This window comes from Paroedura picta, chromosome 13 (genome assembly GCF_049243985.1).
Source record: "Paroedura picta isolate Pp20150507F chromosome 13, Ppicta_v3.0, whole genome shotgun sequence".
In the NCBI taxonomy this organism is placed as follows: Eukaryota; Metazoa; Chordata; class Lepidosauria; order Squamata; family Gekkonidae; genus Paroedura; species Paroedura picta.
The window spans coordinates 2,756,484-2,783,501 of record NC_135381.1 but is presented as its reverse complement, the minus strand read 5'-3'; the positions used below and the strand labels follow the sequence as shown (position 1 = coordinate 2,783,501).

The window sequence follows — 27,018 nt, the reverse complement described above, 5'->3', positions numbered from 1 at the left end:
CCGGTATCACAAACTGGAACCCACCCACCATGTTTCTTCTCATCATAAATGTTTGTCAGGCCAACTCTTCTCTTTGGCAACAGGATGCTGGTGAAGAGAACAAGGCCCTGGACAAAGGAAGAGGATGGTGTCATCTTAAGCATCACTGGTTTGTTTTAGCTCGAGGGGCGATTCACCGGCAAAGGAGGAGGCCTTAGCAAGCAGGGGAAGGAAGCAGGAGTTCGAGTTTTCCCACCAGGCTCCCTGTAGCAACCACTGTCCAAAGTCGCAATAAGCTAGACTGTGGGTTTATAGGAAGTCAACACAGTAGAAACTGCATGCTCATTCCATCCCATTGTCAGTACTAGGACTCAAAGATAGATTATGGTGGGTATTTTGTTCTACTGCTCACATTTTGTTCTGCTATGGTTCAAAATAAAGCCAAGGGCTCTTGCCAATCATTTACACAACCAAACCAGATCAAGATGGGGGCGCATTTGTATAATTCTGTCATCTGCCCTGAGTCTCCATGAGAAAGCTGGATAACAAATGAAGCTCTACAAATCTGAAGAAGTGGCTGCAGTGACTCACGAAAAATCCTACCCAGACACAAATGTTGTTAGTCTTGCAGGTGCTCCTGGACTCTGGCTCTTTTCTGCAGCTACAGACACACTACAGGGTGAACGATTTTGATCCAGTATTGCCTGAGAATTTATATGAAGTTTCTTTTTGAGATCCAAAGAATTAAGAATTCCCTTTGCATCAAAACTAATGTCATCCAGCAGGGACCGAGCGAGTGAGAATTATTTGAGGATAGAAAAACTAAATCTTTAACTCCAAAAGCAGATGTGGATTACTTTAAGAAAGCCACAAATGGCTCAAGGTGGTGTTCGAAGGGTGGAATGTTACAACGATGTTACAACCAGCTGAATACACTCAGGCCAACTTGTTCCAGCACATGCATTGTTCAGATACCCTTCCTGTTCCCTTTTGGACAGGACGATGTGTAGTGGGCCAGGGTCCCGCCCTCCTTATGCACCCTCTAGAGCTGCACAGTGCCCCCTTTATGGTCCTCGGATCCTTCCAGGGAAAAGTAGGAGAGGAACTCAGAATATGGAAAGCAGGGAGCTAGCTATTTAGTCTCAGGATCCTCTCTAGCATTTCCTGGGTGTTTTGCTGCGCAAGTGACTGAAAAGGGCTTACAGAGGCCTCCTTCCTGAGCAGAGGCCCAAGGATTGTGGCTCCATTCAGATACAACATGAAAGCTTGGACTCACAGTCATCCTCACTGGGCAGGGTCAGCCAAGGAGGGAGGGGGTTTGGGACAGGGCAATCCTACAAGCTTGCCCCTGTGCCTCACTCGTGCCCCTGCCAGTGGAGGCTCCAGAGGCAGTCAGAGGGACAAGGAGACAGGCCATTTCCTCCCATCACCTGGGCCATAGTCAGCTGGGCCTGGGAAGTGGACCTGGGCCTGGGCGCAAATGCCCACAGAATCGGAAGTGGTTTATTTACTTCATTTGGGTCTCCCCCAGCTTCCCCTCCAATGGGGACTCAAAGCAGTTACAACATTCCCCTCTTCTTCATATTATCCTCACAACAACCCTGTGGGGTAGGGGACCCATAGCATGAGTAACCAGCCCAAGGTCACAGCACAAGCGGGGATGCAAACTTGGCTCTCTCTCTCGGTTCCCCTCCACATTAGCTCTCTCATTCTGTGAGCTGGAAGAAGCAGAAAAGAAGGGAAATGTAAAGGGACAGCAGCTCTGAAAAACCCCAGTGGCACTTCAACTTTCCAAGTGGAACAATGTGAAGTCCTGCACGTTATGTTTACGAAATCCTCGCAATGGACGCCTAACAAAAAAAGATGGCAGATCAGCACAGAAAAGACGATGCTGCCACTGAGTGAACATGAAACAGCAGCTCCATGCTCAGTGGAAAACAAACTCCATATTGATTAGAAACCTTCATAGTAACAGGTTTAAATGATGGAATATCGAAAACAGAACAGAAATTCTGTATTCAGCTGATGCCCAAACCGACAGCCAAGCGTGGAAGTCCACGTGTAAGTCAAAGTCACCCTCCTCCTCACCCTCATCAGTATAGTACTGTCAATGCCCAAGGTGCATGACAAAGTTACATTAGTTCCATGCTGGACAGCTAGTGTGCTGTAGTGGTTTGCATGCTGGATCAGGATGTGGGAGACCCAGGTTCAAGTCCCCACTCTATCATGGAAGCCTGCTGGGTGACCTTAGACCAACCACACACACAGTCACAGCCTAGCCTACCGCACAGGATTGTTGTGGGGACCAAATGGAGGAGAGGAGAATGATGTATGCCACCCACCAGATCCGTACTGGGGGGGGAAGGTGGGATGTAAATAAGAATAAATAAATAAAATTAGCAACAAGACGGATATGCAGGCCAGAGAAGACACCAGAGAAGAAGGAGATAAAGGGAAAAGTGCAAACCAACGCAGTTTCCTGAATTCTGGCTTCAGCTCAATTAGCAATGAGGATCCAATGGTTAGCATCAAGTATTAACATTTTATTTATACTTCAAATGCTGCCTTTCCCCAAATTCTCAGGACTAAAATAAACATATACACAGGGAGTAGGAATTTAATACTTGATTTAAAATTTAAATTCTAAGAAAACACTCTCTACTTAATTACACTTATAGAATAAAGTAATGTGTTACTAATATGTTCAAGTCTGATTATATATATATTCAGGATTTTAAAAGAAAATCTAATACCTAAAGGTCATAATTTTTTCTCTTTCCCTCTTTTTAAAAGTCCTTTCCTGGGTTTTGGCAGGAGAGAAGAAGAGGAGGGGAGAAAAACAGAAACACATTTCAGGCCTCCTACTTACTTTCTGGCTTGGAATCCACTGCTGCGTGACGCATTTCCTTGAGCTGGGTTTGGACTCTCTGCAGCCTCTGCTCTGTATGAAAAAGCTTAGAAAATATGCATGGATCTATTTATAAGTTTAGTCTTGGGAAACATACATTCAAACGGCAAGGACAAAACTGCAAAAAAAAAAGGGGGGAGGGGGGAGAACACTGGGAAATTTGATGTAGCTACTATGAGGACCGGGAATGCAGTAATAAGAAATCATTCTAACAAGAAGTTACTGCAACTTGTTATACTGCTGAGTCCGCCTAGAAGAGGAAATATTATACTTAGGGGGCCAAGCTCATGGCAAGAGATAAAAACATCAGAAGAGCCCTGCTGGGTCAGACCAGGGGTCCGTCTAGTCAAGCATTCTGTCTCACACAGTGGCCAACCAGTTCCTCTGGAGAGCCAACAATCGGGCATAGACGCTGAGGCCTTCCCCAGATGCTAAATTTTTACCTGCCCTGAGTCAACTGAGAAGGGTAGGATACCAAAAAAAAAAATTCATATGTTGCCACCTGGCTTTGGGATTCCGAGGGTGACTACCTCTGAACTTGGGGGTTCCCCTCAGTCCCCATGGCCAGCAGCTACTGCCAAGACCTGGCCTCCATGAATCCATCCAATTCCTCTCTAAAGTCATCCCATCCCCAGTGGTAGATGAGCACGCTACCACTAGTACAATGGGGGCAATATCTTTAAGCCCCCCTGGTTCTGGGAATTCTTGTGACCTCTATTTCTGACTAAAGGCTTTCAGGGAGTGTCCCCAACATCTGACAGACAAGTCTCCCTCCTTGATATCTCAGAATCCTAACCTTGAAATTAATTCGAAGGACACCTACATACCTCAGCAAAACAGGACTACTGTTACCAAGTGCTACCAGTATTGTTTCGCCCCCATCCCCAACCTCACCCAAACAAGGTCTATACCCTTCCTTTTTAAAAGCACATCTTTTCTTTGGTTTTAAATGGCGTGCCTTTGCTCAGGTACCTGAGTTTTCTGCTCTTGCTTCTGCAGGGCAAGAGATTCTTCTCTCTCTTTCTCCACACGCAGCTGCCTCGCCGTCTCAAGCATCCGCTGATGATTTTGCACTGTCTCCACCTACAGCCATAGGAGAAGTGGTGCAAGTTACCCATCGCATATCACATAGCTGAGAAATAAATGGGTGTGATTGTGTGTCTCACAGATTCACACCACGCTTCCTTCCCAAATGTGACCCTTCCTAGAGCTGGGCAGGAGGTCGTGAAACATTCCGGACTGCTTCCCGTGGAAGATTCTCTTTCCACCCGTCGGCCATCTGAATCTTCCCCCAGACGAGCAGCATGCTAATCTTAATCCTTGTTTGCATTCCCCAGACAAATGGGCAAGCCAGGGGATGGTGACACCAAGTGCTGCAGCTTTGCTTCTCTCATTTACCCGCTTCTTAAGACGCTCGACTCTCTTGATCAGTTGATCCTTCTCTTCCTCCATGGCGGTGATGTCCTAGAAAGCACAACAACAATCATCTAGCAGATCTGGGCCAGACCCAGTTATTTTTCTACAGACCTGGAATCTACACATTTCAGTAAGTTTCAGTGTTCATGTCATTTTAATCACTTTGTGTTACAGTCTGCAGCTAGTCCAACTCATCTTCAGTCCAGGAATCCTATCAAAGTATTGAGAACCAGTGTGCAGAAGTTGGGTAGAGCATGAGCCCAGGTTCTTGGTGATGTGAGTTCAAGTCTTCTCTGCCGTGCAAGCTTGCTGGGTGACAATGGACCAATCACACACTTTTGGCCTAACTTTTGATACCCTTAAAAACCAATAATGAACACATCACAACACAACCCTGGGCCCCAGCCATTTCTCTTTTTTTACCCGTCGTATTTCTGCAGTTGAGAAGCCAGATGTCTTGAGCTGTTCACATTCTTTATGTAGGTTTTTGAAGGCTTCCATCAGCTCTTCATACTGTCAAAAAGGCAAATAGGATCTCTTTATAGTGGCAGGACAATCGCCTCTCCGCTTGGTTTGGCTTTATATATTACATTCAGAGTGACCTGGTTGGTGACCAGGAGTGAATCAAAACCCCGTTAATTATCCAGAGATGCAAGCCAGAGCCTAGAGGCTGCATAGCCTGGCTTCTTTGTAATAAGAAACACACAAAAATGTACAGAACAAGTATTTGCAGTGAACAATGATCAAAATAATTGACTTGGCCATAAAATAAAAAATGGTACATAGAAATAAGCCGGTAGTGCTTGATATTTAGCAAAGTTTAAACAGCCCTGCAAGCCGGCATTGTTTTAAGGGTGGTTTATTATTACAGTTTCCATTCTGAGCAAGCCAGTGGATTATTGGAGCAGTTTACTTAGTGGAAAATGCAGTCGTATCTTTATACAAATTAGGAGTGGCGCACACTGAATAAACATACAAGTTGCATTCCTTTCTCTAGCTACAGTTTCTGTTTAGTTATTTTAATTATAAATTTAGATATTGTCAGCAAGGGGGGGCAGGGGCTGATTTTTAACATCTATGCTGCCATGTACCTCTTCAGCCTCTTAGAACAATACTAAATATTATGTAAACATAACAAAACTAAGATTTTCGTCAAAGATTGTAACTGGATCTGTGAGAAAAATGGCACAAAAATTAATATACAGCTACAAAGTACGTCATAAACATTAATGCATGATGCTAGCCTTATATTTTGCTTGTGAAAATCACTGGCTGGTAATTTAAACTCAATAACTTTAAAAAATCAATTACCAAAATTTTCAGATTTGTAGAAATGGAATTATCAATGTCTTTACCCCATGTATCAGCGATCAATCAGAAAAGAAGGGTTTTCAGTTGCACCAAGAGGGCCAACTAGAAAATGCTTCAAAAAAAAACAGCAGGACAATTTTTGAGTTCAGCGACACCTTTAAGGCCAACAAAGTTTTATTCAAGGTATAAGCTTCTGTGTGCACACACACCTTGAATAAAATTGTGTTGGCCTTAAAGGTCCCACTGGACTCAATTTTTTTTCTGCTGCTTCGGACCAACATGCGGAAAACCCTGAATCCACTTAAGAAAAGACATCACCCGGGAGGGGGGGCTATTCCTCAACTGGGTCTGAGGCAGCAGAAGAGGGAGCGTAACACCCTCTACATGTCTGCAATCCCAACCTAAACCCTTTCCACCCTGACAGCAAGTAGCAGCTTTTGAGGGGGTGATTTAAATCATTAAAACAGAACAAGGAAGAAAAGAGAACATCCCTCCCTCAAAGCTGCAGCCCCGTTCTGATGCCAGCACCCAGGTGGCTGAGTTTAAAGAGAGTTGCCAACTCTACATTTCGAAGACTTTGAGATGGGGGGGGGACCCGGGGAGGGGGGAGTTTGGGGAGAGAACGGAGCCCTGCAGGGATGTGATGTCATGGAGCTTGCCCTCCAAAGCTAGCGGTTTCTCCAAGGCAAGTGATCTCTAGTTGGGAGATCAGATAGCATTCTGGGAGAATTCCTGGCCCTCATCCAGAGGTCACCAACCCTAAAAAGCCCTAACCAAGCCATGGCATGGGAACACTTCGAAATTACTGAGATGATCTAGCGGTTCACAAATTTCATGGGGAAATTCAGCTCAGCTTTCTCAGGGAAATCAACAGAACTAAAAACATGCTAAATGTTGGATGGTCTTAAAACAGAAAACTAGGTCCAGAGGAGAGCAACAGAGATGGTGAGGGGCTGGAGACCAAGTCCTATGACAAGAGGTTGAAGGAGCTGGGTTGCCTGGAGAGGAAGCGAGTGTAAGGTGATACAACAGCCATCTTCAACTATTTGAAGGGCTATCACATAGAGCAGGGGTAGTCAACCTGTGGTCCTCCAGATGTCCATGGACTACAATTCCCATGAGCCCCTGCCAGGGAATGCCCCCCTGACATAGAGCAGCCTTTCTCAACTTTTTCACCATTGAGAAACCCCTGAATCATTCTTCAGGCTGTGTGAAGCCCCAGAAGAGGTGAGATGCTGCAGAATATGACTGGGAAGCAAAGCTGTGGACACGCCCACCTGAGGCCCCTCCCCACCCCTACCCCCAGGTCCATCAATTAGCCATTTTGGGAGCATAACCATATATGGTCATGTGACAGTAAATGTTTAACACATTTTTAAAATATAATTTAAACTGCTGGGCAGCATAATCTGTCCATAGGACCTGCATGGGACTGGGAGAGATCACACAGGCCTGATGAGACGAGCTTCTGCTGCCAGGCAGTCTCAGCAGAAGCTGTTTCCAGATCTGTGTTGGGTGGGGAGATCTCTCACTGTCACACAGACCTGAGAGGATATGTGAATATCTGCCCAAATAAAAGTTGGAAAAATCCGTCATTTATTTGGGTCAGCTATACCGGTAGCCAATCAAGCTGTAAATGGCTTAAATAATACTCCCCAAATACCAGTAAAGTGTTTTCGGGTATCAGTTTAGCCAAATGCAACTCCTAGGAGGCAGCATATTCAGTCGGTATGTCCAGGCACATACAACCTTCCTGAGCCTCAGAGCATGCCATAATTTAACAAGCTCAGGTGTGAACATATAGATAGTCGGGCTGCTTGAGTTTTGTTCTGATCATCTTTTGGAATTCAGTTTCAAAAAGGCATCACCTCTTATGCTGTTTGCATGATTCTTCTGGTCTGTGGTCCTTAGCCATCCCATTAAGGAAGTCGAGCAGGGAATACTCACTGTCTTTCCTTACATTAGGGCTCATGACAGTGCCAGGGTAACTAATGCACCGAAAGCGCTACCTGTCTGTTCGTATCAGCCACTGCCTCATCCTGCAGGAACTCCATTGGCACGTCCACTCTGATCAGGAAGCGCGCCAGGTAGGCTCTTTTCTTGAGCTCGTTTGTCCGCTGAAGGAGCCAATGCAAGACAGGATGAATCACGGGCTTGCTTCCAGTCACTAAGCCTTGGCGGAAGGTGCTCCTAAAGGAAAGCACAGCGTCTGGCTCTAACAAGGCATCTAGAATCAGAGTAAGGTGGTTCGCAAGAAACCTAAACAGCTGTTCTTATTGCTCCCCCACCCCCCGGAGTGCCTCAAATTAATAGCAACCCATATTCTTATACCACTTTACAACTTCTACTGATCATAAGAGTACAGCAGAGAAAACAGCGCTTGCCTCCCTAGCTTGCCTCCCACAAACAGCGCTTGCCTCCCACAAAAGGCACTACTGCTATCACTCACGCACACGTACATATATATACCCTTCCCCAAATCAGTCTTTCTCATCACCACTTCACTGCTCCTTTCCCTACTCCTGTCCCTCATCAGTCACTTTTGTGGATGGTTTCAAACAACCAAGCTCTTAGCAGCAGCACCCCCATCATTCCCTCTCTGAATATCGGCTCTGTGCATGGTTATGGGAAGCTTCAGCAAGGGCTGACCATAACAAAGCACCACACAATGAACCCAATTTCACCGTGCCCCTGGAACAGCATGCAACTGGGGGAAGGGGTTGCAAGAAGAAGGCAACAGGAGTCAGATCTGTCATGACACAGTCAACCATTTCCACATGATGTATGGCCATAACCGCCATGCAGCAAGGCTGTTCTAAGGAGTCACCCAATGTCCCTACAGTATCAGTGAGGGGACCACTGGCATGCAACTATAGTTAAAGCAGTAGCACCCTCTAGCGCCCAATGCAAGACACACAGGGATGAAGAAACAACAGAACAGTAGCTCCATGGGCCTGCAAGAACCACTGACAAAGTAATCTCAGCCAGGTTTTGGTTTCAGGGATGCTTCCTGAGAGATGTTCAATGAAGACAACTGTGTGGAAGTCCACAGAAAACATGCCTTCGGGGATGGCCGCATTAAAACTGGACCGTTGCCACTAATTGTCACGCTCACTTTTAGGCTGACTAATGACATACTCTGAAACCTGAGTTCAGGCCAAAGCAAAGATGTGCCAAGCAATTAGCTGGAGGTAATAATGAGAAATAATTTAGTACACACTAGCTAACCAGTTAACAGCAAGCAACGGTTAACAGCAGGATGCTTGTACAAGGGATAAAACTGACAGACTTCACAGGAATGGATTCTCCCAGGTTCAAATGACTTCAGTACCGGCTACATTTCCCTGTCATCAGCAGATCAACAGAACATAAATACTTACAAGTCACTAGTACCTCCTGGAGGTTTATATTTCAGAATACCGAGAAGGCTCAACATCCGTTTAGCAGTCTGCTCCGGCAACTCTTCTCTAATATCAACAACGTGCTGAAAAGTTTAAAAATAACCACAGTAGAATTAATATGGCAACTTTGCTGCAAGAATAAAACAAGGCTACACTAATAGGGTTTAGCTGCCTGTCAAAGTGCTGTAAGATCTACAAGATGCTGTATATCAACTAGGCAAGTTTAATTTGGATTGTACCAAAAGCCATTTCCTATTGATTTCAATAGGCTGTTCTTCAACTGTCACAGTTCTCTCTCAGCCCCACCAACCTCACAAAGTGAGGTGTGGGGAGATGAAGGAAAATGTGTTTGTAAGCTACTTTGGGATTCTTCCAGGTAGGGAAAAGTGGTGTATAAAATAACAGCTCTCCTCCTTATGGACCTTATTTGGACCTGCTTTGTTCAATGGGATAATAGGATCTAATGTGTCATTAGATCTATGGCCTTAGAATCCAGGAATCCTTTGCCAGTGGAGAGGATGGAATTACTGGGTAGCCATCTTCCTAATCCAAGCCAGTCCACCCTTACCTTTGGATCAATCTCCCCCAGAACATCACTGAGTAATTGTAACAACTGTGTAGATTCCAAGGAGTCAAAGGTGATTAGATTGAAGTTCTTCTTAAAGGGTTCCTTATTGAGCTTTTCAACGATGAATTTAAGTTGGTCACTCATCTTGACACTGTGAAAAGAGAGCAAAAACAGATGTATGAAACAATGGAAAAGAATCTGTGCTTCTTTGTGAAAAGAAGAAATGCTCTTATAAAAATGACCCGTGTGGAGAACTGAGGAGACTTCAAAATGATAACCTGTCCAAAGACTGTATATTTCAGCTTCTTTTGGAGGTCTGACAGTTTAAACCACTGTGCGCTGTAGCAACCTCCCTCTGCAGCCAATAAATCCATACAACTCGTGCTTGCAATATGCCTCCAGTCTCAGTGAGAAAGGCAAACTATAAATTTAAACAAATAATAATACTATACCATCTTGGCTAGATTTACAGTAAGAACACCTCCTGACTGCAGAGAAAAAAAAAAGTGATTTCTTGCTTTTCCTACAGAACCCTGACACACAGACTTTTCTGGTTACCTTGACTTTTTACTTTCCTGTCTGGTACCCTGAGTTAAAATTTAGTTTATAAGCTCCAATCAGCTGATATATTTTCGTTTTACTTATAGTACCCTGAAAAGCACCATGTCATTATCGATGGCACTATATATATTATTAATGAATGAGGATGTCACTTTGGAAGACACCTATCCAAAAATGACATTAAAATACAGAAGAGTTGTTTTTTTTATACCCTGGTTTTCACTACCTGGAATGTCTCAAAGCGGCAACTGTCGCCTTCTCTTCCCCTCCCCATAACAGACACCCCGTGGGGTAGGTGGGGCTGAGAGAGCTCTGAGAGAACTGTGACTAGCCCAAGGTCACCCAGCTGGCTGCATGTTGCAGGAGTGGGGAATCAAACCCGGCTCTCCAGATTAGAGGCCACCCCTCTTACCCACCATACCAAGATGTGGTCGCAGCAGACTGGCAACAAGCATCACCCCATAGGGGTGCCAACATCCAGGCGGGGCCGGGAGATCTCCCAGGATTAGAGCAGGTCTCCAAACAACAGATACCCGTTGGAAATGACTATTTTGGAAGAAGGACTCTAAATGGCACTTATACCCCCCCCCAATTTCCCAAGTGGCAGTTGGCGACCTTAACCATGCCCCAAGGCCGTCCTCTCTCAAGAGGCCTCCCCTCCCCCCGCCATTACCTCAGATTTTACCCCCAAACGCCCATCCAAACCGCCCCCTCGGCTCTTCCCTCTGAGGCGCTAGGCCCTTGGAGACGGTTGCTAGGGCACGGCGGCTCACGTGACCAAGATGGCGGCGCCTGACCGAAAAGAGATGGACGCGCTTTCCGAGTCGACCGCGGGCGTGGCCGGCGCGGGTCGACCGGCGCGCATGCGCTGAGTGTGGAGTAAGGGGTAAGGGGCAAGAGGCGGGGAGGGCTGAAGGGAAGGCCCCAGACCGGAGCGGAAGAAAATGGGGATTTTTTAAAAAGACAAACGTAGCTGGATTTGGGAGCCTTCGTGTAGGACCAAGTTTGAGTCCCATAAAACTCACAAGGATGTATTCTGGGTAAAACAGAGTGTGAGCCCCGTCATGGTGCGAACACTTCCCCAGAGAACGGAACTAAAACCATCAGAGGATAAGGAGAGATTAAATGAGTAGTAAATTAGTAAACAGCGCCACGACAAACATGCACCATAATAATGAAGTTAATTGGTAGAGTAACAAAATCTGTCCTTCGGGTTCAGTTGTCGTTCACAAAAACATAGGGCACACAAAAATGTTAAGGTTAGTGATGAATGCCAGATGCGTTCCCAATTGTGGTAAGAAGTAATTGCAAGAGACTTAGCCCCATCCGCCTCCACTCAAAATGTGTTCAGGGTAACAGCTTTCATGTGCTGTACACGTCTTTCATGTACACGTCTTCATGTCACAAACTTCTTCAGACCAAAGTCTTCAGTTCAGGGGCACTTTAAAGACCTGCGAAGTTTCATTCTGGGCGGGAGCTTCCATGCTCACACTTCATCAGATACGAAGTTCTTCAGAGTCCAGGGTCACCTTTAAAACCAACACTATTAAAGGGATAAGCTTTTGTGTGCATACACAGTTCAAGTATGATACCTGATACCTGAAGAAGTGCGCATGCACATGAAAGCTTACGTCTTGAAGAAAACCTCAATGGTCTTAAAGACACCCCTGGACTTTGTTCTTGTGCTTCAGGCCAATTTGGCTACCCATCTGTATTTATTACCCCTCTTTTCCAAGCAGATCGTTCCAAACTGCTCATGTTTCAAATATACAGTAAAATATTTTAGGTTAGTTCCATTTAATAAGCAGCAATAGACCTTTTAAAAATCAGCTTTGGGTAACAGATGCATCTTATACTTGGGAACTCCGTTTTTAAAGTGTGCATTATTGCCACCTGCTGGCTTGATGCTCTCCCCACAAGGGGGATTTTTAAACCTGATGCTGTGGTGACTGGTGAGAAAGCAAAATTGTTTCTCTCTGGCTTTGCTTGGGCTTGGGGTCTTGTGTAAACCATGCTGCACATCATACACAGCAGCTGTCAGAACAATATTAGTAAGGGCTACAGATCTCTGGTATGCAAACTACACCCAAGTGGGTACTTGGCAGCACAATATAATGAGACCCTGAGTTAGGGCAAAGGGCCTTTGTTTGCTGCTTGCAGCTGCCCAGGTCTACTTGGTACATTGTGGCTACTGTAGATAAACACCTGTAATCCCATGTATTCCCCATAATGCTTAACTTTTTATTTTGTTTTGTATCTCTGTATATCATAAGAACATCAGAAGCTGGACTTCCCCCCCCCCCCTGGAAATGAAGAAAATCATTGGTAAGAGCTTGATACTGCTGTGCAAGAATTCTTAAGGAATGTTTTAACAGTTCTAAATTGATTTTTAAATTAATAACCATTTGTAATAATGTTTTTATTGTTATGTAACCATTATTCTGTTGTTCTCCACTCCGAGTCTGCTTGCCCAGGGAGGGGACAAAATAGAAATCTGAACAATGATAAATATAAAGAAATAAAATGAATAAGACCTCTGCTGGATCAGACGAATAGTCCATCCGGTCCAGCATCCTGTCTTACACAAAGGCCAACCAGTTCCTCTGGAGGGCAGAGAGCCCAAGGCCTTCCCCTGATAAGAAGCCCTGTTGGATCAGACAAAAAGTCCATCTTACCTTACACAGAGGCCAACCAATTCTGCTGGAAGGCCAGCAACCGGGCATAGAGGCCGAGGCCTTGCCCTGATACTGCCTCCTGGCTCTGGGGTACTGAGGATTAGTGCCTCTAAATGTGGAGGTTCCCCTCAGTCACCAATTTAAAACTACAACTATGCATAAAATATCTAAAACAATTAGAGAAGACATAAAAACGTGGGGAGGAGGGCTAATAAGAATTAGGGAGGGAATGCTAAGCAAGATGGAAAGCTTTCATCGGCCAGCTAAAGACCACTATCGAGACAGGCACATTTCTCTGGATATGAAAGAGAAAACAGCAGGAGTCCAGGAGCACCTTCAAGGCTATCATTTGTGGCAAGGTATGAGCTTTCATGAGTCAGAGCTCACTTCTTCAGGTAGGTCAAGATAGGCAGCTGAGAGAGTCTGTAGCAGTCGAAAAGCGCAAGAGTCCAGCAGCACCTCCAAGACTAACGATGTTTGTAGGATGGTAGGAGCTTCCAAGAAAGCAAAACAGGGTTGCGTTTTTTTCCTTTGCTTTATTTTGTGCAGCACACTTTCTTCTTTTTAAAGGCATAATAACTGCGTGCAAGGTCTTGTGATCTGCTTTTTTACCTTACTTTCCTCTTTGACTGCCTCACTGTGCCTTTAAGTGGTGTGGTTTGGCTGGGTGTGGGGCGTGCTTGTGTGTTTGGGAAGCCAGAAACTGAACAGCTGCACCACAAAGAGAGGGTGTCTTCTGCAAGAGAGTTCCCACCATGCCTGCGTGCTGCAGTTTGAGGAATGTGTGTGAATACGAAACTTCCAAAGTTGTGCGCATTCAGAGCGTTTACTACGGGAGCGTAAAGTGGGCCATCCACTCTGTCGTCTTCTTGTATGTCTGGTAAGTTGAAAAGAAAATAGTTGGAAAGCGGCCAGGGGTTTGAACCGGCAGGGGAAGCTGGCGGGGGCTGCAACCTTTCGGAATCAATGGGATTTGCGTGTCTGAAAACACTGCAATCAGATTGTAAGAATCCCTCCTTAGATTAGAACCCAAAGTATCAGGATAAGCCAGCTGGTTAAGTAAAGTTAAAGTTAATTCTCGCTTATACCCAGAATTAAATTGTGTTGGTCTTAAAGGTGCCACTAGACTCCAGTTTAGCATTCTCATCCATTTGTTAACTCATGTGTACTTTAATAATCTGCTGCTAAGGGCAGGTCTTACCAACGGCTTTAATCCAGCTCCCGGAGATGCAAATCAATCCTACTAACACGAAGAAACATAGTGTATTAATAAGTCCAGTCCTCTGAAATGCAGATTTCTCGGACATGCATCATTTAGCTTTTGGATAACATGAGAAGTGTCTTCCAGACAATTATGGCATTGTACACTTGACACTTGACATTTCTGCCCACACATGAAGGGTCTTGTGATGTAATTTCCCACTCTTAAAGGGATGCCTGCAATATTAAGGAAGGGGAAATGTTTCCTTCCTTGATCTGGTACAAAACAGATTAACAAAAAAAATTTACATATATATATATATATATATATTCCCATCTGTTTGAGAGAACTAAGGAGACCAGTTGCAAAAGTCTTCAATACAGGGACTGCAGTGTGGTTATTCTTGTGTTTCTTCTTTTGTCAGCTAGCACATGCTCAGTAGGTGTTCAGAAAGAGGGGTGGGGGCTAAATCTCAGTTTCCTGTCTGAAAAATGGGCATTAAAAGAACCTAATGAATGTTCTCATGAAGAATTAATTTGGCAGCTTATGTCCTTCCCTTCCTGTCATCTCTTCAAGCATTGTGCTGATTGCTGACAGACGCTATCAAAAGAGAGATGCAGTCATCAGTTCGGTACATACAAAAGTGAAAGGGGTGGCCCAGACTGAACAGAGAATCTACGATACAGCAGAATACACAATCCCCATGCAGGTGAGTCTGTTTTTCCTGCCATGTCACAAGTAGCCACTTCTTACTGTCAGATGTTAAAAGACCTTTCTCCTCCACTTCCTTTCTTCTATTCTGGGCTTCAAGGGGGTATATTCATTCATTCATTCATTCATTCAACTTTTAGTCCACCCTGTCTCACCAGACTCCAGGTGGATTACATAATTAAAATCACGTAAATTACAAAGTACAAAAATAAACTCCACTTTGAATTACAACTCCCAGTAAATTAAACTTTAATATTGTCCATAAAATCTATAATGGGATGGGCGGAGGGGATGGCATATTATTTGGCAGGTGCAGGCAGAGAAGTCAATGAAATCAGATCTCAGATATCAGGCCTCAGCCATAGGCCTAGAAACATCTCTGTTTTGCAAGCCTTGTGGAGCTGTCTTAGGTCCTGCAGAGCTCTGATGTGTTCCACCTGGCCGGGGCCATGGCTGACAAGGCCCTGGCTCTGGTTGAGGCCAGTTTGATCTCTTTGAGACCAAGAATTCTCAGTAGATTTTGGTTAATAGATCTTAATGCCCCTGGGGAGAGGTGGGAGAAGTGGTCCCAAAGGATTTAGGATCACAGACTGTTTTAGGGCATTGAAGGTAAGAACCAAAATGTTGATCTGCTTCTCTCAGCCCTCCTGTGACTAAATCTTTAAGAAATTAATGTGTCACCCAAGATATGAAGAAACGTTCTTCTGGGGTGATAAATGGATTAAACTAATTCTCTTAATTTTTTTCTACCCCCCCCCTTTGTAGGGAATCGATTCCTTCTTTGTGGTAACAAACATCATCACGACGGAAAACCAAATCCAGGGACTTTGCCCTGAGGTAACTGCATTTTTGCAAGTGATCTTATCCTCTGTGCAAAAACAAACGAATTCTTTGGAAACAGTAATCAACAGCAGAAGATTTTTAATTAGTGCCTTATCACTGTGGGGATCCTGCACAAGAGAACACTGAGTCATCTTTTTCCAGTTTCTTTATGTAACTGAGTAAAATACGAACAAGTGAGGACTTGTGGAGCCGTCTTTCTCTGCAGCCTTTGCTCATTTTGATGTGCTTCAACCAATCCTCCGCTGTATTTCTTCCATGGCCAAGTGTCAACAGTATTCCCATACTTGGCCAGGGTGGACTGGCCTTCTGATGTAGAGGGAAATTTCCCAGTGGGCTGCTGCCACAGCTGGCTATTTGTGGCCTGGAGCCAGAAAAGTCAAGCTCCAGTAGCTCTGGCAACAACCTCTGGTTTCAGGCCCTTTGACCACAACGACATCAGTGTCAGTTCACACATTGTTTCCTCAGCGCAAGGGCTAACATGGGGGAGAATGCAACAGAAGAAAATGAGCTGGTTTCTGAGGGAGTCTCAAAGCTGCTTACAACTGCCCACCCTGCTTCTCCAACTTGTGAGGTGTGTGTGTGTGGGGGGGGGGGCTTAGAGAGTTCTGAGGGAACTATGACTGGCCATGATCACCCAGCTGGCTGCAGGCGGAGGACTAGTGGGGAATCGAATCCAGTTCACCAGATTAGAGGTTGCCTCTCAGCCACCAAACCCAGCTGGCTCTCAATAGGTGAGCTAATGCTCTAGTGCCCCTTGGAGCTGAGCGGCCCAGCAGCACTGACTCATAACTCCACAGGGTATCCAAGGGCCATTTTTACTTTCCAATCCACTCCTGGCCCTGGCCCATTGCAAGGCAACCGAGGAGAGATGGAAGCCTGATCTAAAGCATCCCCAAAAGATTGATATTCCTGCATACACTGGTAGACTAATCTTCCTGTCCCTCTCTTCTGATTAGTTTCCCATCGCCAAAGCTGTTTGCTCTACCGACAGGAGCTGTGCCAAAGGTCGTATGGACCCCCAGAGTAATGGTAAGTGGGATTTTGCCTTGAGTGTGTTTCGTAGGAGTTTCCTCTTTGGTTGCATCTCTGAGCAGCACATCAGCAATACAAAGCAAATGGCTTGCTGTAATTGGTCTACCACCTACAGTTACCGCCAGGGGGGGAAGTGAGGTGAACGGACTTGAGCAGACCCTGAGCCCTAGAAGAGTCCCAGCATCTAGTATTCAGAGATATACTTCTCTGGTTCATGGAAGCTCCATTTAACTAGACTGAAGATGCCACTGCACTACTAGAGGTCACATGGTGCAGTGGATTAGGGCTGGGGTGAGACAGGTTCAGACCCGCAACTACAATGCTTACTATGCGATCTTGGGCCAGTAAATTTCTTTCAGCCCTGCCTACTCATATGGTTGCCATGGGATAAAACAGAGGTGGAGGAAACCACATATTTATATATTTACATTATTCATGGTCCACCTTCCTCACTTGAACTCAAGGCGGATTACACAGAGAGAGTCAAGACTATCGACGGATGGTGCATTCCATGAGCAATGCAACAGGAATAGGGTTTTACAACCCACCAGAAGTTGGAAGCAAAGCATTTGTATGACACATGAAATGATGCTAAATTCCTTAGTAGGATCCTAGTTTCCACTAGGGGGCTAAACCACAGACCCTAATAATTTTTGTAAAAAACCCTAGTGTCAGGTGGGTGGCCGTGTTGGTCTGAAGCAGAAGAACAAAGTTTGAGTCCAGGGTCACCTTTTAAGACCAACAAAGTTTCATTCAAAGTATGAGCTTCCATGTGCATGCACACTTCATCAGATATCTGTGCACGCAAATGAAAGCTAATAGCGTGAATAAAACTTTGTTGGTCTTAAAGGTGCCACTGGACTCAAACTTTGCTCTCAATAACTTTATGATTCGTTTAGCACAGTGCAGGTCTATTGCTTGTGTAGACAAACCCTCTTGAATAACCATGCTCCTTGGAGGAAGGATGGAACAAAAATATGCTAGACGAATAGACTTGAGTGAAAACTCCATTCTTTTCTTGGACACGGAATTGACTTTTACAGGTATATTGCCTATTAGCGAGTGGGCATCTTGGAGCATTTTAAGGATTAACCGAATTTGACTCTGGCATAAGGTTCACGCATGACGGTTTACTGGAAGAATGGAGTGGCCGCTAGCCAGGCCGTTGATCTTGTCCAGCCTAGAGGAGAATGACATTTCTGCTTGTTCTCGTGGGAATAAACCAGATCAAGCCCGTGTCTCTTGAATCAAAGCTTTGTGTTCTCCTTTCTTCAGGAATTCAGACCGGCCGTTGTGTGAAGTACAACGCCACTGTTAAGACATGTGAAGTCACGGCCTGGTGCCCGGTAGAATCCATCAGACGGGCTCCAACGTAAGACCTTTTGCACCTGAACATGTTAAGGCACCAGTGCAGCTTCCCTCCTGCCATTTCACACAGGGAATGCTGAGGCATGTCTTCAGTGGTTGAAAGTGCATTGCAGGAGCATGATGCTTTTACTGGCGTATCATCCGTCCAAGGAACTGTCACCCTCTGGGTTTTTCAAACAGTGGCAGATAAAACCATTATGGGATGCACATATGAGGCCCACTACAGGCGGCAGGAAGGAGCCTTTAGTAATGTGGAGTGGGGGAGGGAATTCTTGGTGTGGGATTAGGTGTGTTACAGGCCCATCCCTGTTTTTCTGGATGAAATGTCGCAGAGCACAGGCTTTCCAGCTAACCTTTGAATTTAGTGAAGGGTGGTTGTGATCTTTAACAAGATGGAACATGTCTGAACTCCTTCTCCTTCCAGGCCTGCTATTCTGAGGAGTGCTGAAAATTTCACCGTCCTCATCAAAAACAACATCCACTTCCCAAATTTTAATTACACAACGTAAGTAAAAAAATTTCTGGGACTTTGAAACAGAACTATGTTGTGTGTGTGTTTTTCTTAAAGTTATATTACAGTTCTTGCAGAAAAGGGCAGCCCATGGCCACTGCATTCCCACAAATGACGGGGGAGGGGGGGTTGTAGGCAGCCTCTTCACCAGGGCCTACTTTGAAAGGAGAGAAGGCTTCTGGCGTCTTCACATTCTGTTTATAGTTAATTCATGTCATAGCATTCCCCATTACTATGTACGGGTTTGAAAGTGGTACAATGAAAAAGCAGACAGGAAGAAAGCAGATTTCTTGGAAACGTGTTGGTAGAGGAGAGTCTGACGGATACCATGAAGTGCCAAAAAGGCAAATAAATGGGTTCTTGATCAAGGCTGAACTCTCCCTAGAAGTTAGAATGACTAAATTGAGGATGGCGTATTTTGGACTTCTGATGGGAAGACAAGAGTCACTAGAAAAAACAGTCATGCTAGGAAAAGTTTGAGGCAGCAGGGAAAGAAGAAGACCCAACATGAGATAGCTTGACTCAGGAAGCCACAATCAATGTACAAGATTTGAGCAAGGCTGCTAACAGAAGGAGATTTTGGAGGAAGTTGGAGGTGATTTGACAGCTCACACATAAATGAGCAGCGGCTTTCTTTAGGAGCCTAAGCAGGTAACAGAACTGCTGATCCCGAACCAAATTTCAAGAAATAACCTAATTGAGCCAGCTTGGTGCAGCAGTTAAGAGTGGCAGCTTCTGGTCTGGCAAGCCAGGTTGGATTCCCTGCTGTTCCTCATGCCAGCAGTTGGGTGACCTTGGGCTACTCACAGTCCTGTTAGAGCTGTTATCATAGAGCAGTTCTCTCAGCCCCATCGGTTGTGGGGAGAGGAAGGGAGGGTGATTGTAAGCCGCTTGGAGACTTCCTTGGGTAGTGAAAAGCGGGGTATAAAAGCCAACTTGTCTTGTACGTGCAACTCTTACAAAGGCAGTTTAATCTAGCTCCAGCTAACCTCCCAGTTCCATGGCACAATCTGTTGGACTTCAAACTTCGTGAAGATATCTGTCTCTTCTTTATTTGGTGTGATACTCCAAAAGGAAGAGAGACAGTTCTCACCATTAAAGGCTTTGACTTTTATTGTCCCCTAGCTTTTGCAAAACCAATAACCAATCCAGCCTTATTGTCATAATAGTGTCTAGTAGCTGAGAGCAGAAACAACATTACGAGATAATTTCCCAATTGCTTTTAATTTTCCTTTAAATGCTAGAGTCCGTAGAAATACAAAATCGAATTATGGCGTGATTACGTTTTAAAAAAGCAATTTGTTTTCAGAAAGGTTCTAGCTTTTATACAATTTAGTTTTGTGTTACAGAAGAAACATTTCTCCAGAATTCAATATTTCCTGCACGTACAACAAAATCTCTGCTCCGTATTGCCCCATTTTCCGCTTGGGAGATATTCTCCATGAAGCAGGAGAAAATTTTTCAGAGGTTGCTATTCAGGTATGTGACATTTCTCCTTTAAAAAAAACAAAAACTCGTGAGTGTTCTGTGCTTCTTAGCAGCTGAATTCCAGAACGTGAAGGCAATTCATTTCTCTCAAACAGGCATTTGACTACTTACTGGCTTTCTAAGCAGTTTTGTAGTATCTTAAACATGAACTAATCTTTACTTTAGCATAAGCATTTTTTGTCTAAAGGCTAATTTGTCAGATATATGGTGGCTTGCATTTGGGCATACAATTGAGGTCACTGTGGCTGGTCAGGTAGTCGTGAGTTTCCTCCATTGGGCAGGGAATGGACTATCAGGGGTAGTCAACCTGTGGTCCTCCAGATGTCCATGGACTACAATTCCCATGAGCCCCTGCCAGCAAATGGACATCTGGAGGACCACAGGTTGACTACCCCTGGACTAGATGATCCTGGAGGTCCCTTTCAGCTCTGTGAGTCTTGCACTAAAATAAAGTTCTGTTACTCTTGGCAGTGCCTCATAAGGCTGCCAACCTCTGGGTGGCCAAAGAAAGACCGATGATCCCGAGAAGATACAAGCCAAAAAAAAAGAATCACCAATGGCAGTCCAAGAAACAATTTATTATTAATAATAATACTAATTCTCTTATCATAAGAGCCTCTTGTGGCTCAGGGTATTAAGGCAGCAGAAATGCTGTCTGAAGCTGTCTGCCCATGAGGCTGGGAGTTCAATCCCAGCAGCGGGCTCAAGGTTGACTCAGCCTTCCATCCTTCCGAGGTGGGTAAAATGAGTACCCAGCTTGCTGGGGGGTGAACGGTAATGACTGGGGAAGGCACTGGCAAACCACCGCGTATTGAGTCTGCCAAGAAAACGCTAGAGGGCATCACCCCAAGAGTGAGACATGACCCAGTGCTTGCACAGGGGATACTTTTACCTTTACCTTTAAGTCTCTTATCATATAATATTCAAAGTGTTACCAATGTCCAGCCAGAACAGGTACCTAGTTTTATATCTCGTTTTCAGAATGCCCTTACTTAATGACTACTGTCTGTCAAACAAAAAATATATGCATTAACAATTGTGTGATGTAAGAGCACAAATAATAATTAAAGTACCAGGAATATTCTCCCATCCTCCTTATTAATACATAACTTTTTTCAAAAATACTCCATGCAAAATATCTAAAACAATACAATGCAATACACACCCCCCCCCCCCAATCCTGGCTTTTCTAACACGAGTTAGTCATATGTTCAGGGCATAAAGTGTATCCCAGCCTCATTCTGCTACTGGAAAATTTGTGGAGAACAGATCAATCTCTCTCTCCAAACCCTGGTCAGCTGCCATTTCTTGTAGGTCAAACCCCACTCTTTTTTTGTTTTTATAACAATTGTGTACCTTGCTATCTCATTCAAGGGAGGCATCGTGGGCATCGAGATCAACTGGGATTGCAACCTGGACCGATGGCTTCATCGCTGCCGCCCCAAGTATGGCTTCCGCCGTCTGGATGACAAAAAAGCAAATGAAGCGTTATACCCCGGCTACAACTTCAGGTAAAGATGGCAAAGAACCTCTTGCCACGGGGAGAGTCTGCTTACCTATATCAGGGGTAGTCAACCTGTGGTCCTCCAGATGTTCATGGACTACAATTCCCAGGAGCCCCTGCCAGCAAATGCATGGGAATTGTAGTCAATGGACATCTGGAGGACGATAGGTTGACTACCCCTGACCTATATGACAGACCCAGCACAGTTACAAATCCGGGACAGGAGGAAATGGTTGCATCTCCTGAGTGTAGCTTGATTAATTTTTCCTTCCAGAATTTAGGAAAGTTTACTCAAGAGACCATGCAGAGCAATGCAGTCTGTTCTGAACTAGATCAAGAGGAGCCATTGTGTTAGTCTCTCTAGCAGTAGAAAAGAGCAAAAGTCCAGTGGCACCTTAAAGACTAGCAAAATTTGGGGCAGGGATGAGCTTTCGTGAGTCTTGGCTCACTTCTTCACATAGATCACGATCATGTTAGTCTGTCTGTCACTCAATGCCAGCATAGCTCTTTTTATTCAGAAGTAAAGCACTGACGGTGTTAAGCAGGGCTTACTCGCTGCTTTAACGCGTTCCAGTAGGCTTTGCATAGGATAGGGTCCTTGTGAATTTCTCCCCACGTCACCATGACATTCTAAGCCAGGGTCCCCAAACTTTTTGAACCTGGGGGTACATTTGGAATTCTGACATAGCATGATGGACGCAGTCACAAAATGGCTGCAACGGTGGGTGGAGCCAGCCACAAAATGGCTGCCATAGCTAACTTTCATTTGTGTGGATCTTTGTGTTGTGGCAGCAGCTACCGACAAAGCAACATTTTTTGCAAATCTTCACAACCAGTGAGATTTCTAGTGGCCCCTTTCTAAAAAGGTGCCAGGAAGCCTTTTGTGGGAGCCATTGGGGATCCCTGTTCTAAGCCAAAATCAACCTTATTTGCTTGTTTTGGGGAAACACAACACAGCGAAAGCCATTCTACGGGAATCTGACATGACCTTCCAGGTACGGAAAAGAGGGCCTAGGAGGCATCTGGGATTGCTACAACAGGCTCATCCCAGTGTTTGCCAGGGCCAGGGAGCACGGAACAGGAGAGCAAAGGGCATTTACTGTTTCTGCTAAAAGGGGAAGCTCGGCCAGAGCGTTGTGGTTAAAAGCCAGATGACTCACCTTCAGGCTGCCGCACAGTGAAAGGAAGACTCAGTTGCAAAATTCAGGGAGTGCCCCACTTTCTGTGGGGATTGGGGAGAGGGAAGGGGTTTGTGTCCCCGTGTTTTCTTTGCCTTTCCAGTAGAATAGGTGAAGGAGCTCCCCCCACCCATTTGTTAAGGTCCAGTTTCTGATCATTACAGGTTTGCAAAATACTACAAGCAGGCCAGCGGGAAGGAGGAGAGGACTCTGATCAAAGCTTACGGCATCCGCTTTGACATTCTGGTCTTCGGCATGGTAATGGCAGCCTAGTAATTTCAGGCGGTGAGAAACAGGAGTGTAGAAACAGTAGGCCCCAGAGAGGCTACAACATAACATTACATTAAAATACAGTATAAATCTCTTAAAGCAGGAAAATACATCCAATGAAGAGTCTGGGCAACCAAATCGAACTCCCTAGCGGCCACAGACGTGGGTCCACCCACTTGATTTGTGGAGCAATTTCCCGTGTTGTAACAGAAAGTGCATAGGGAGATCCCCATTAGATGTATATTGTGCTGTGCACTTAGTAGTTGGGCTGGCTTCAACCAAAGGCTTGGTGGAAGAGCTCCATTTTACAGGGCCTGAGGAATTGCTGGAGCTCTCTCTTTAAAGTTAATTTCTGTTTTTCATTTCCCAAAGGCAGGACAATTTAACTTCTTTGAGCTGCTGGTCTACATCGGTTCAGCACTCTCCTATTTTGGCCTGGTAAGAGCGACTTTTATATGCTGCGGTTCTTCTCATGTTGGGGAAGGGATGAATTCTGGAAAGAAAATTCATTCGAAAAGCTGAATCGCCAACCCCTTCTGACGTTTCCCTCCAGGCTCAATTATTTGTCGATTTCCTCATCACTTCATACACATTTCCCTGCTTCAAATCAAACCCAGTGAAGGAATATTATTACAGGAAGAAGTGTGAGTCAGTGCCAGGCCCCAGATGGGTAAGTGCCAAAAATACCCATCCCTATCACATTTGGGCTAGACTACTGCAATGTGTTTTACATGGGACTGCCTTTGAACAGTGCTTGGAAATTCCAGTGGGTGCAAAAAGCAGGTGGGGAAAAGATTTTGAATCTTGGCAATAACTTGGTAATGTATTGCTCGATTAAATTATTCTGAAACATCCTAAACTGCCACAGCGACAACATTTAAGATACTGGGAGTCTTCATGTGACATCTTCCATATATATGATATACTAAGTGCGTTGCTGGGTGCTCAGGATGCATGCCTCTTCCTTCTTTCTCCGGACAGACTCTGCTGTACGTGACGTATGTCGACGAGCCGCATGTTGTTATGATCGACAAACTGTTGAGGACAAGCTTACAGAAAGTCAAAGGCGAGATTATTCACGTGAGTTGGGATCTTTCTTGTACATGCAGGGGCACGTGCTGACCTCCGTCGCACAAAATGCTGGAATGAAGTCTGTAAAAGTGCCCTAAGGCTTGTGGCAGGAGCACTGTTAAGCCGTCAATGCCCTTCTGACCACCCCCAAGTGTTTCTAGAACTAGGGGTGGTCAGGTGGAACTTTTACCCAGCAGCCTTTTTTGATTGGCAGAGGGAGATGGGATTGGCTGGGTAGATTTTTCAAACGTTGCATTGGCAGCAGCTGTCAATGTCACAGCTCAAGGCTGTTCTGTGTTTGGTTGAAGGGAAAATGGGCAGCCATATTGTGGCTGGTTCTGCCCCCCCCCTGGCAGCCATCTTATGGCCCCCACTTTGAGGCTGTGCCAACCTTACTATGTGAGAACGACAAAAGCTGCCCACAGCTCAAAAAGGTTGGGGACCATTAGTTTACGGTATATATGGCTAACCAGAGAGCATGAAGGGACAGAGAACTTGCATGTGAATGCAGGTTGAAATGGCCTAGCCATTTCATGACCTATGCACCCCCATGTCTTCCAACTGCAGAGATGCTCTGGTGATTTCACGCATTCCGCCAGACTCCTGCCGCGACAGCCAGACGAAGCCACCGCTGGTGGAAATGCCCAGGAGCTGCAGCCCCTTCAGAAGAAAGAGGATGCCCCTCCCCACTACCAGCGTCCTTCTTGGTGCTGCTGCGGAAGATGCCGCCCAGCACAGCCGTACTGGGAACAGCTCTGCTGCCGGAGGAAGGACGGGGCGTGCATCACCACCTCCGCTCTCTTTGGGCAGCTCGTCCTTTCCCGACCGGCGCTGGAGTTCGTCCTCCTCTACGAAGACCCCCTGCTGGACCTCAAGGCAGAGGCGCTGAACAAGCAGCTCCGGCACTGCGCGTACAAGCAGTACATCCGCTGGCGCTTCGGAGAAGACGCCAGCCTAGCCAAATGGGCCGTCCTCCCCAACTGCTGCCGGTGGGAAATCCGAGAGGCCTTCCCCAGCGAGGACGGTCAGTACGCTGGCTTCCGAAAGAAGAAATAACTCTGCTTGCAGAGACTCTTGGAAGCGCACGTTGGACTGAAATCAGCACATAGGAGAGCTGCGAGGAAGCATGGGGGAGAGAAACACTTGGAAATGCCCGCCCACCCACAAGGTCTCTCACTGCCAGGAGACTGTAACGCTGTGTAGGTCTTACAGTCTCCAGGTAGAGCCAGCAGATCCCCCAGAATTACAACTGACCCCCAGACTACAAAGGTCAATTCCCCTGGAGAAAATGGCTGCTGGGGGGGGGGGCTCTATAGCATCCACAGTTGAATTTCTGCCCCTTCCCCAAACCCTCACCTCCCCAGACTTCACCCCCCCCCCATTTCTAGAAATTCCCCAGCCCAGAATTGGCAATCTCATCCTCTCCCACACTTTGCCTCACTCGCAACATTCCCCACCTCCCGCAGCATAGCTCAGGATGCCAGCTTCCAGGTGAGACCTGGGGTTCCCCTGGAATTACAGCTCATCTCCCGACTACAGAGAAGATGCCGGCTTTTGAGAACAGTCTCTAGAGCCCCCCCCTTCCTGATCAACCCCCTCCCCAAACCACACCTTTCCTGGGTTCTGTTACCCAAATCTCTTGTGGCATTATATCCCACTGAGATCCCTGTCGTCCTCTGGCTAAATCCCCAAATCCTCAGGAGTTTCAACCTGGATCTGCTGATCCTGCCCTCCACCTGCTGGCAACCTTAACCAACCCCCCAGCTTCCTGTGTGCAGCTGCCACATGGAGAGGTTTGAAATGCACTCTGCATGTCAGTCAGTGTAACATGTCCACCAGCCCTACTGATCTTCTTTTGTTGTACTACTGGTGTAGTCTCATAAGGTCCTAGTCCTCAGCAAGTTTTGCTGGCTCGATGGTCTCTGTGTTATTCACTGTGGTCCCCCGGTGGGGGGGGGGGGGCTGTCTTTCATTTCACACATCTTTGCCTGGCTGCCCATAAACAAGCAGCCGGGTGGTTTACGACAATCCTGAGCTAACATTTCTGCACTGACATGAGCATGGCTTAGTTTTTTGTGGAACCACCGGGTATTTTTTGATATGACATTTCAATTTGCGATTTTTATACATTTTTTTGATAATTTACTGCCTCTGTGGGTTCATTTGACAATAAAGGCTTTGTAGAAGAACGTGTTTAATCAATCCATACCTTCTCCATTTCTGCTTTTTGAAAATCTGCTTATGCCTCCTGGACGGTCCCGGCTAGGCTGACCTCACCGCATCTCAGAAACAAAGGAGGGTAAACACCAAGGAAGTCCAGGGTCGTTCTGCTGAGGGAGGCAATGGCAAACCATCTTGGGACGACTCTTGCCTTGAAAACCCTACAGCAGGGGTAGTCAACCTGTGGTCCTCCAGATGTCCATGGACTACAATTCCCACGAGCCCCTGCCAGCAAACGCTGGCAGGGGCTCGTGGGAATTGTAGTCCATGGACATCTGGAGGACCACAGGTTGACAACCCTGCCCTACAGAACAAGCAGCCAAACCAGGGGTACTCAAACTGCGCCCCTCCAGATGTCCTTGGACTACAATTCCCATGAGCCCCTGCCAGCGTTTGCTCATGGGAATTGTAGTCCATGTACATCTGGAGGGGCGCAGTTTGAGTACCCCTGGGCCAAGCTATCTATGGCAGATGTCCATGGACAGCTGGAGAGCCAGTTTGGCTGCCCCTTCCGTAGCATTCTACAGTACCGAGGTCCCTCTTCACAACAAACCCTGCTCACTCCTGGCCCCACCCCCAAAGTTTCCAGGTATTTCCAAACCCAGAGCTGGCAACCCTAGTCTTAAAGGTGTTTGGTATCGGATGGAGTGCCCAGAATAAATTAAATCTTTTGTAGCCCGCCTTTCCAATACAGCTCAGGGCAGGTAAACCACATCACAAAAACAGAAATTAGGGCAAAAACAGCATCCTCATTCCCCCCAACTCACATGAACCAGGCAAGGGGGGGGGGTTCTTGAGTTAA

General features: G+C 45.9%; 2 protein-coding genes across 3 annotated transcripts in view; one reads left to right on the top strand and one right to left on the bottom strand.

Annotated features, from left to right (window-relative positions):
- The window catches only part of IFT81 (intraflagellar transport 81), a 39,150-nt gene extending 28,138 nt beyond the window's left edge, over window positions 1-11,012 (bottom strand). Inside the window, exons 1-8 of the mRNA XM_077308079.1 lie at window positions 10,818-11,012; window positions 9,584-9,734; window positions 8,995-9,098; window positions 7,624-7,804; window positions 4,727-4,816; window positions 4,286-4,351; window positions 3,860-3,970; window positions 2,849-2,933 (exon numbers count right to left, since the gene is read on the bottom strand). Coding sequence (XP_077164194.1) covers window positions 2,849-2,933; window positions 3,860-3,970; window positions 4,286-4,351; window positions 4,727-4,816; window positions 7,624-7,804; window positions 8,995-9,098; window positions 9,584-9,727 — 781 coding nt within the window. The 5' untranslated portion in view covers window positions 9,728-9,734; window positions 10,818-11,012. The remainder of the gene's footprint in view (window positions 1-2,848; window positions 2,934-3,859; window positions 3,971-4,285; window positions 4,352-4,726; window positions 4,817-7,623; window positions 7,805-8,994; window positions 9,099-9,583; window positions 9,735-10,817) is intronic.
- Window positions 11,013-11,057: 45 nt separating this feature from the next.
- P2RX7 (purinergic receptor P2X 7) lies at window positions 11,058-26,198 on the top strand. 2 transcript variants are annotated; one of them, XM_077308090.1, is made up of 13 exons: window positions 11,058-12,469; window positions 14,597-14,729; window positions 15,497-15,568; window positions 16,531-16,603; window positions 17,882-17,978; window positions 18,399-18,479; window positions 19,835-19,964; window positions 21,348-21,484; window positions 22,820-22,913; window positions 23,298-23,363; window positions 23,479-23,595; window positions 23,907-24,005; window positions 24,564-26,198. In XM_077308090.1, exons 2-13 carry the CDS (start codon window positions 14,724-14,726, stop codon window positions 25,050-25,052), a joined length of 1,461 nt encoding a protein of 486 aa, XP_077164205.1. In that variant the 5' UTR covers window positions 11,058-12,469; window positions 14,597-14,723; the 3' UTR covers window positions 25,053-26,198. The 2 variants fall into 2 exon arrangements, with proteins under 2 accessions (XP_077164205.1, XP_077164204.1); XM_077308089.1 differs by lacking the exon at window positions 11,058-12,469 and adding an exon at window positions 13,136-13,699.
- The last annotated feature ends 820 nt before the right edge of the window (window positions 26,199-27,018 follow it).